The 11,155-nt window shown below is 43.2% G+C and overlaps 1 protein-coding gene across 1 annotated transcript in view; it reads right to left on the reverse strand.

The window, feature by feature from the left end:
• vav3 (vav guanine nucleotide exchange factor 3) overlaps positions 1-11,155 on the reverse strand; it is a gene marked incomplete at its 5' end in the record, with an annotated part of 75,714 nt that overhangs the window by 18,229 nt on the left and 46,330 nt on the right. The window contains 4 exons of the mRNA XM_079181765.1: positions 434-456; positions 2,432-2,523; positions 4,433-4,534; positions 7,712-7,821. Of these exons, the coding sequence (XP_079037891.1) occupies positions 434-456; positions 2,432-2,523; positions 4,433-4,534; positions 7,712-7,821 (327 nt within the window). The remainder of the gene's footprint in view (positions 1-433; positions 457-2,431; positions 2,524-4,432; positions 4,535-7,711; positions 7,822-11,155) is intronic.

Below are 11,155 nucleotides of genomic sequence, written 5' to 3' on the forward strand. Positions count from 1 at the left end.
AGCAACAAGGGACACTTGTCAATTTCACACCAGTCTTGTGTTTTTTGCTGATGAGATGGATCATTTTTGCATAAAAGTCTTACCTGCATAATGCAGTTTCAGTTATTTGCTTTTGGTTGTTAGCCCAGTCTAATTTCCTGCTTGGGGATATGTTTTAACCTTGTAGCAGTAAAGTACACAGCAGTTTTAAAAACAGCAGGGACACCACAGGTTAAAATCTGCAAAAAGAAAAAATTTTTGTTTGTGGCGTCAGGAAGGCTGCAGCAAGTAAAGTCAATTGGAGTCTCTTTGGCAAATAGCTGCAGGAAGGAGCAGTCTTCAAAGTGCAGCAAAGCTTTGGAGAAGGAGGCGAACGGCAGACACAGACAGTATACACATCAACACTGACACACACACACACACACACACACACACACACACAGCAGCAGCTCACCTGAGTTCTGACGGAGCCAGGATCTGAAAGAAGTTTGAGAACAGGCATAGTGAATGACGGGTTAGCAGGTGCACGCAAACACTTGCACACACTCGCTGGTACGAGGCAACACTCCCTCATTAGTAGAGAAGGCGGACGCTCGTGTCTGACCGTGGTTCGCTTTGTTTTGCTGCGCTGCCACTACCTGACAGCCGGGATAGAGGAGGTAGCGGGGGGGGGGGTTTGTGCAAACCAGAGGTTTTTGCTCCACCAGTTTCTTTCATTGGCTCCCCTGAGGGACGGGTTACACCCCCAAGACACACACCAACACACACCTTTGCGCGCACACATACACACGACTACTCCTGTACCTGTGCAAACAGAGCAATTGCATAAACACACACGCCCCCTAACACTAGCAGGCAGAAAGACACATATGCATTGTACCTATACACACACACACACATGACTCTCAGCAGGCCTTTGACCTGTTATGCAAACAGCAGCTGATAACAGAGACACATTTAGGTAAACAATGACTTATCTTTGACACACACGCACACACACACACACACACTTAACCCTCTACTGCGATGCTGTGATTGTGTGTTTCTGCAGCCCTGCCTGTGCATTGACAGTATTTGTACATGCGGACACTGCGGTGGCTTTCTAGAGAGTGAATAATGTTCAATGCTGTTGTCAAGTCTGTGGACATCAGCAAAAAGTGGTGCAACCAACACATTACAACGCCTCTCATCACTGTAACTGAGCATCGTTTTTTTTGTGCTTCTACTTTTTCTTCACGCTCATACTAAAGTATCGGTCCTCGTCCCTGCACAATTCCCTGTACCAGCAGAGGGTGGAGACACTGTGCGGAGTAATGAGAGGGGGAATTCAAACCGACATCCCAGTCTTCACCAGCTCTCCTGCCGCTGGTGTTGCCCAAATCTACTAAGGTCCGCACTGTGGCAGGGTGGGCCTGGCAGTGGCTTTTATTGCCTCTGCGACCTGCTGGCACCTGATGACAGATGCCAGGTCCAACAGGAGCTGGCAGCTTGCCACGGGGGAATACAGACAAAACACACGCAATTGGGACACGCAATGTTACGGGCTGTAAGAGTAAAACCAGCGAGATCGCTTGGTTTTTATAAAAAAAACATTTTGCAGAGTTTTGGTGTCATGAGAACACAAGCATGCACTTTCAAGACCTAAAGAAAACTTCCACAAACAAAAAGTGTGAATTTAGTTTTTTCACCTCTTCCTACTCTCTCTCTGTCTCTCTCTGTCTCTCTCTCTCTCTCACACACACAGAGGACATGCTAAGCTGGTTTCTGAAGGCCTTCTTTTCATTCCACATGTCTGAAGTTTTCCCACCATTTCCTTCAGAGCTGTCAGTGCTCCTGCACAGGGAGCTGAGTGACAGATACACAACAGGGGCATAATAAAAAAAAAGTTAGGAGTTTCATAAAACTCCTCAGTAAAACTACTACTAAGCGCCGGGGATCGGTACAATGCTACACAGTGACATTGCCTTTAAGGTGCTCTGAAGTGTCAAAACCACCCAGGGAAGCGGGGGAGCTTTTGAATGAATATCTGCAATTCTGATCGAATACTTGGATGACCTTGGTTTGTAGAAATAAGGGCATTTATTAAGTTCTTATTTATTTAGAGCAAACTCCCTAATTCCCACAATTCTACTTGGAAGCGATTCTGTTCAGGATGTCACTGTGTAGCTTTAAACCGGGCAATAAAGCTCCCTCTTAATCATAATTAGTCACACGAGACACTCAAAACATCGGATTTATGTGCGTCACCTGTCATTATGTTCACACTGCTGCAGCATAAACGTGCAGTTGTGTTCATGCGATTACATTTAATGCGTCCCTCAAAATCATTTTTGTTCAGGGACAATCTGTTAACTGCAGACTTATTGCAGACTAGACGTGACTGATATGAGTTTGTGCAATAAAGCGAAGAGACTTTGGTTTTATTTGCGTCTGTAAAGCAGCAGAGTGTTACCTGTTTTTCCACAGCTGCCAAAGCGGCTCAGGCATTCTTTATGGGCACCTAAACCACACTTGGAGCACAGGTAGCCCTGGTTAAAGATGCCCCTGCAGACAGACGAACAGGGAAAGGCATCACATGGATTGCTTAAAGGTATAGACACAGTAGTAACGGCATATCAGTGCAAAGAATGGCAACATGGCTGTGATGCTTATAGGACAGTATGCACTGACTGATACATCGCTACCATTATGCAGATGGTTGCCATGATGTTTTGTACAGGATTCGTGGTTCCAGGATGATGAATCCTAATGACTTTGGTGATCCCCTGACTTCCCTATTTACCACGATGAGGTGGACATTTGCGGTTTTGAGTGAAATGCCTCAACAACCATTGGACGGATTGCCATCTGGATGAATTGTAATGACTTAGGTGACCCCGTAACATTTCATCTAGCGCCATGCAAAACGCCTGCAAAACTAATTATTGATATTTCAATCAGCTTCGGCTGTACTTTGTGTTTGGTGCTTCTCAGCTAATGTTAGCATGTTAAGATGCTAAAATGAGATGGTTAACACATCATCCCTGCTAAAACTCTGTATGATAGCATTGTCGCTTCGGGCATGTTAATATATTGAAGCGAGCTTGCTTTAGACATAGTTAAGTCCTTCTTCAAATGAAGATGGTTCCACATTAGCCAGCTCAGCAGCAACAAGGACGCCGGCCAGATTTCAATACTTCAATACAGGTTTGAAAGTTCATTTCAATAAGTTTAAATTTGAACTAAAGACCATAAAACTGCTTCAGCTCACAAAAGCAGATACTGACATTCTTGTAGTAAATGATGTGCGCACACACAGAGATTGAAGCAGCAGCAGTGTGTTGCTGTGTTTTTTTATTAGCCATCTCAGAGGTCCTAATTAAAATGACATGAAAGTAAAGGCTGCTTTGCTCTGCTCTCCAGCTAATTGTCTGTTTAACGTCTTTGAGAAAACTGGCATGGCATTAACGTGCAGGAACACTATCATGTTTTTGCGCAGTTCAGGACTGCAGGGTGTGTGTGTGTGTGTTGCATTGGGGGAAGAAGTCAGAGCAGTGAATTTAAACCATCAGGACGCCGCTCTTATGAATCCTTCACAATTCCTGTGAAATAACATGAAAGGAAGGTGAACAGAAAACTTTCACCAGGATTAATGACACAATACCTCAGCGAGGCCTGTGCTCTTACACAGATTATCAGCATACTAGATCTCAGATTTAATAATACACAGAATAACACTTGACTCATTAGACTTATGATTCATGAAGTCATTTGATATTTGGTGACGTTTAGATAAGAGGTTGAATTTCTATTGTGTCCTTTTCAAGTTGATGCGTTGTTCCTTTGCAGGCGCACTGCAAACAAAGAGCTCCAGCACAATAGTCCTAATGAAGCAGTCAAAGGGACCGATCATTACGTAAACAGAACACTTGAGAAATAATCAAGAAATCAATGACACACGGCACTTCAGTTGCTTCTTGATACTTTCCCTGCATTATTCTTGTTTTTCTCGTCTCTCATCCTGAGAAAATGTTCGGCGCCCGGCTCTGTATGTTCACAGTGCGTCGCCTTCAAATAGTGCTGAAGCGTGACAGACACTTTTTACTCGACTGTCCCTCAGCAGGTGAAACCACTCGGTCGTTCCCGCTGTGAGAAAGACCATGAGCCGCGGTCCTCCGGGTGCCGATACCATTCAGCAAATTCAAAAGAAACTTTGTGTGTAGCTGAGGCACATGTGCAGAGGAAGAGAGGAGTAAAAGGAAAGTGACGAATAGATTGTTAGGGTACACTGGAGAGGAATAGGAGGAGGGGAGGTCTTTCAAAGGAGTCCTGACAGGTGTTTGAAGGGAAAGGGCCCGTGTCTTGTCCTCAGTCTTTATGTCTGACGATGGCCTTGAAGAGGGTTTTGTGCTGCTTTCGCTGTGGGTGTTTGTGTGTGTGTGTGTGTGTGTGTGAATAATAAACGGCCTCTTACCTCAGCAGCATGTGGCAAGAGTTGCAGGAGGTGATCCTTTCAAAGGTGTGCATTTTAAACTCGTGGAAGTTGTTGGTGGCGTTCTCAGGATGAATGTTGGATCTAAACGAGAGAAACACAACAAAGGTTACCTTCACTTCCAAAATATTGGCTGTAATATGATTAATATGATTAATATTATTATCATGAGTAGTAGTAGTTAGAACACGTTTGTGAAGTAAACCATTAGTTTTTAGACTGATTTCCTAAAAATCAACTGGCAGGAAGTTGAAGCTCGGTCGAGATAAGTCGTAAACGACAGTAAAGCGCCTTCACCTTCACCTTTACACGCTGATTCAGTTCAAACAGGGACTTTTTCTATGTTCAACAAATGGAATTGAAAATGTCAAAGACAACACGATGAAGATAACTGGTTCCCATTGTTGTCTGATTTGAGAGTGAGCTGCCAAATCAAGTCCAGTCGTGGGTAAACAAAGATTTCAAAAAGAGTTCTGCAAATATGCGTGTTTCTGGCATTCAGAATGCAGTGTCAGCTAAACTGCTGTGGTTGAGCGTGTGCTTGAATTGCACCACTGAGTTTTCAATAGAGTCTCTGCTCCTGTACCTCCCGTAGCACATGATGATGAGAACTTGAGGTATGAAATAAAAATATCATAATTGTCTCGATCTTTAGGGTTCAGGATGAATATTAAAGCTCTATATATCATATGTAACACTGACAGTATTGAACTGCATGTACTGTTCTGTGCCCCTGAACACATCTGTTTTAAATAACGGAGGAGTAACGACTCAGAATCAGGACGAGCAGTTGGACCGAAACTGCATCACAAACACTGAGCGCTGCCCGTTGTACTACGAGTTACAGATGAGCCAAAATGAATGAACGAAGACAGATTTGTGCCGGTTTGTCTGTCTTGTTACAGTTTTCAAAATGCTCTGGTCTTTGATGAAAACATGAATTTCAAAAGCAAAAAAATAAATAAATAAATGGTTCACTTATAATTGCAGCCAACAAACTCTCCTATACAAGTCTTTGAAGTGGGGAAGGAGAGAATTGCAAATAGACGGGCAAGGTCTACTTGAAGTGAACACAGAAGTATTCTTGGCCCCTTGGGACATGGATGAATGTGTGTGTGTGTGTGTGTGTGTGTGTGTGTGTGTGTGTGTGTGTGTGTGTGTGTGTGTGTGTGTGTGTGTGTGTGTGTGTGTGTGTGTGTGTATGTGTGTGTGTGCGTGTGTTGGAGAAAGAAAAAGACAGGATGGCCCTAGTTTGCCTGTAGCACAAAGGCCTGTTTATTTCAGATGTAAGAGGTCGGTCCTTTGTTTTGTCAGTGTTGTGATAGCCAGACATGATGACATTGTTGCGTAAGCGTTTTGCTTAATATGCACAGGTGAAGGGCTACAGCGTGTTCTCTGGGAAATAGGACAAACAGCGCCGAGATGGAAGGAAGTGATACAAAAAGAGACCTTCAGTGGCGTCATCTCCTCCGTACTGGGATCAGCCAATATCTACGCTTTCTAGGGAAGATTGTTGTTAACTGTAAGTTGCATGAATACGTTGCTGTAGCTTATGGCAACAGCAACAATAAAACCTGAGCTTCCTCTTCCTTCAGACTTGACTTTGAGATGTGACTGGCCTCTTCCAGTTCCACTGTTTCTCTGCATGCTGAAGCGTTTAAAGATGTCCGATGCCGCTCTGCAGAGTCTGCTGAGAGGCAGCCGCTTGAATTGTACGGACTTCTGTCTTCAGTCTCCTTCTGACTCTCAAGCATGGAGCGCTCACTCACTGCTGTTCGCAGATCCGCCATTAAACATCGCCGTGGGAGCGCTTTGGTGTGATTGTCTGGCAACGACTTTCTATTCTCACAGCTAGTTAAATCAGCCCCCAAAAGTTAATCAACCAAAGCGCCTTCTTTCTCAGTCTCACATCGCACCCCGGCTTCATCTTCCTAATCCTCTTCTTCACTTCCTGTTAAGGCCTGTTGCTTTCCTTTATTTCACAGATTTTCTTTTTTCACAGATTTCTTTTTTTTATATCTATATTAGTGTAATTGCACCTGCTTGAGAGCCCCGCTGCTCTTAACTAACTGTCACTGATGCCACCGGCGGCAAAGCCACGGATCTAATAACAAGTATTTCAGCTCTTGTGGAAGGAGACGGAGGACTGGGAGGATGAGGGGTTTTATTTGCTGTTCACTTATTGTCATCCGCATCACATACAAGGAATGGGTTTTTCTAAAGAAATAGATTTTACATTTTTAAATAATAGCTGGAATCAAAGCAGCAGAGGACTTTTAGAATCAAATACTTGATCCTACCTTTCCCATAATGTCTACATCGTCTTTTTGTGATACACATCTTTCAAACTCCACACCTTCAGTCTGTAACGACGCTTTCTGTCCAAATATTGCGGTCTAACCCTGAAGACATCACTAGGACATCATAAGGGTTATTTCTTAGACTTTACACAGCTTTTCCAGAGTCACAGTGGATAATTATACAACTGTCTCCTACTGCACCTGTTGTGTTATTTGTAGACAAATTCCTCTTCACGTTTTGGTCGTGATGTTTGAAATGAGGGAATGGAGTTTTGTCAGACTGCAGATGAACCACGAGCTTCACACGACAATTCAGCTTGAAGGCCACGTCTTCACACACCGTCCTGTGGTATAAGATCTTTACTGCTTTATGTTCTCATTAAAATCATACGCATACTTTTGGCCAATTATTGTTTGAATTGTGTTTTGGACTTCAGTTACTATAGTATTATTAATATCTAGAAATGTACGACTACAACCAATACAACTCGACTGGCCTGTCAGCTCTGTGACAGACGACTCCTTCTTGGCTCTGCAGGTGAAATGCAATAGTTCCATTTGTCGCTCTTGGCACCAGTTTGTCAGTCAAGTTTAGGTGAATTTGGATCCAGTTCAGGTTCAGACTGGTTGATGCAGTTTAACTACTGCAATTCAATACAATCACTTGTGTTCTCTGAGTATATAAAGGGCTAAATGCTTATAAAAAACCTGGATTCAAAATGTTTTTTTGTGTGTCAGGTCGAAAGTAGGTGTGTGACTTATAATCTGCTCATCTTTCTGTCACAGTGGCGCGTGCCTCATCAATCATCAAGCAGCCAAACTTGAATAACAGGAAAGGCAATGTGTGCGTTTTGATGTTCTGACTAAAGGCAGACGAGACAAAGACGCTCTCTTATCATGCTGTGGCGCATGAACACACACACACACACACACGTCAGCTCACAGGAGAAAACACACTCACATGGCCATGCCAAACTGCTCCAGCCACTTCTTTTTCAGCTCTTTGGTCTTGAAGAAGAATTCAAAGCCGCTCTGGCCCTGGTTGTGGGTGAGGTAGAATCCGTAGGACCACTGCAACAGGAGAGAAAAACACTCGCATTTCAGACAGGAAATAAAAACAACGGTGAATAAATAAATTGAGGGTTTTCGAGTGAAAGGCAAAAACGGAGCAGGAGGGGGGCAGGAGCTGAAGGAGACGTGATGCAGGGAGACAGATGGAGACAAAGAGATGCAAAATGAAAGAGGGATGCTCGGGGAGAGCAAACTCAAAGGCTGAAGGGCAGAAACTGACAGACAGAGACAAAACAGAGAGGGAGAGCATGAAGGAACACAGGAAGAGTGTTAGGTTGCTGTGCCATATAACCGCTGGGCATCAGACAGCATGCATAGACCAGTGGGCCTGTAATCAGCCCCCATTACCCACTTCAAAGGCAAAATATTAGTCTATTAGCCTCCGTGTCAACACGCGCCACTGTTGTTATCGATGACTTCACTAAACAGATGCTCGTGAGATGCACTTTTTGTGGCTCCTCGGTGCGGTTTTGAACTTCTAGCACTCAACTCTAAAAGCTAAAAACATGCCAAGCTCACAGCGCAGTCAGGGAAGTGCAGAGGCTCGTCTTTTCTATCGAAAGAAGAGAGAAAAGGAAAGCAGCGCTCTACAGAGGCATTCCCAGCGGACACCGAGACCTACGCTCAGCAGAGACATCTCCAGCAACCAATTTGTAAAAAGAAGGAGAAGGTGTTTGTCCATCTGTCAGTTATATTCTTTTTTTCTTGGTGTATCTTTGGAATTTGACGGATAATGTAAAGCATTGCTTCGTTTACCTGCCTTTGAAATACAATCACTCTGACCCTTGTTCATGCCTTTCACCATGTCGGTCAATGTGCCCAAAGTGAACTCTGCAATAACAGTTTTTGGGCCATTTGGGTGCTGCAGAAACATGTTGAGAACACGACACTTGCATATTATCACTTTTTAAATTGATGTGGTGCACTTTCTAAGCATACAGCTGACTATTTGCACATCCAGCAGACACTGAACAATATTAGAATGTATTTGGAGTCGTGTTTCTGTCCACCTGGCGAATGTAAGTCCAGAATGAATTTTCCTTTTAGCTCTGTTTTAGTCTCCATCAACTCCAGAGGATAACATGTAGCTCTTTCGCTGCTAAATGCTCTGCATGTTCACTAGCTAGTTGCTAACAATGCCATTAGGTGCTGTGCAGGTACTACAGGTGTACTAAGGGTTTTAGAGCTATTTTTTTTTTCTGGATAACAACTGCTGCTTAACAATGCATTGAGAGTGGAACCAAAACAATGACCTGTAATGCTCCATTTAGTCAAGTAGAGTCTGGTAATGGTTATCTGTTGGTTTGTCACTACAGGCGACGCTTTACAGATTACACATCATTTCATCTTCTGTTATTATAAAAACAGTGATTAATCGCAGCTTGCAGCAGAAATACATGTAAAGCTGCAACATCTCAAAGCATCAGCTCGAGCATAAAAGCGTCCCACTGCTGTGCACAATGATTAGACTCCAAGATTATTTTGATTTTACCTCCAGATGACTCGCATGTAAATGTGATTATTCTGCTTCTATGATGAAGGTTCTTATTGCTAATTCTCTCCGACAGCCACCGTCATCGTTGGCCTGTCCATAATAAATATGTAGTCAAACAAACTGCATCATATCCGTGATGTCAGAGGAGGATGATACTGAGGCAGGTGAGGTTTCATAAAAAAATACAACTTTATAAACCCATATGGGAATAAGCCGACTAATGTCTGCTATTTACAACATCATTATTACCCCAATCATTGTTTCCTGGCACGCCTTAGATATCATCCCTCATTATGATTGGCAATATTTTTCACCACTTGGCACTTAGTATTCATTTTGTGTGTGTGTGTGTGTGTGTGTGTAGTCAGGCCCAAAGCGAGGTTTAATGATAACACCATCTGGGAGGAGGCAGACTGCTATATTCTGACACTTTCAGTATTATGCTGGTGAACGAACGAGACAGTGTAAAACATGTGCTGGAACAAGCGTGTATCACATTATCTAAGATTCTTCTCTGGTGATTATTTTTTTGTTCGTGTTATGATCTGGAAAAGATTTTTGCATGTAGCTCATTTTAGCAGCACATCAGGGATTCAGGGCACAAAAGGCAGCCGTGGGGTGTAGATGCTGGTACAGGTGCTTATAAAATACTTTTTATTTTTACTCAATTTTTATGAACCTGCGTTCATCTGATATATTGTTATGGCTGTTCGTTGTGCTGTTAATTGGTTTGTCGGGAGTCCAATGTGGTTTCTGCGCTTTGCTGACTTAGTCACAAAGAGGCAATAATGGACTCGACGGAGCACGACTTCCCTCCATCGCTGATTGGTTGTTATATGAGATGCTTGTTTTGTTCTTACTATTTTACAGAATGTTGAGAAGTATGTGCTGTTATTATTGTTACACTTTTACACGCTGTATATTACAACAACAGTAAAAGAGCAAAAGTAGAATTCACTCGCTACATTGTTTTAATCTCGGTGAAATAACATTTTATCAAAAAGCTCTTGTAGCTGTTTGTAAAATCACTGTAAATCATTTGGCTGCCAGAATTACTGGGATATGTTGTCAGTCCTCATTTCAGTGTGCACTACAATAAGGAAGTAGAAAAAAAAAACGGTTTTAATTTTGTGTGCAAAAATGAGCAATAAATGTGGCGCGCAAGCCCGGCGGGAAAGAAAACTACTTGTTTTGTTTATTTTTGACTTCAGCTGGATTTAATTGAGGCTTTCTGTTGCTGCACGTCTGAGGTAAAACATCGTCTTTGTGGCCTCGCCAAAAGTGAAAATGAGTTACTCTCTTGGAACCGAAAGGGACATTTTCACAAAAAGTGTTGTGTTGCTGCCCTGAAATGACTGAAGGGTGAGCCAATATCTCTTCCAAGGTGATGGCAAGATGTGAAAAACATGAAAAACATGTTCTTTGGCGTGTACATGCTGGAGGAGTAATTCCCATGGGAGACCTACTCATGCAGTCTGAGGAGATCAAGACCAAGGGCGCCAGAAGTAAAGGGTCCAAGGGCCCCCCCCCCCCCCCCCCCCCCCCCCAACTTTAAGCCCCCGTCCGGCATTGTGAACGAGAGTAGATAAAGTATTACAAGCAAGAAGTCCACATAGCAAGAGGGGAAGGTGTGGCTGATGGGTCAAAACAGGACTTTCACCCAGGAGACCGCTGTGCATGTCCTGAGTGAACGTTGACTTCACTCTTGTTAGGTAACGTTCTTGCGCTTGTTACGTGACGTTATATAAGAAAGTCCGATAAGGATGGTTGTTGTTCCAGTTACAGTAGTTCAGTTGTTGCGTTGCTTTGTCTCATTGTTACGTCATTATTTGAACACAA

Source organism: Pholis gunnellus (genome assembly GCF_910591455.1).
Source record: "Pholis gunnellus genome assembly, chromosome: 20".
Taxonomy (NCBI): domain Eukaryota; kingdom Metazoa; phylum Chordata; class Actinopteri; order Perciformes; family Pholidae; genus Pholis; species Pholis gunnellus.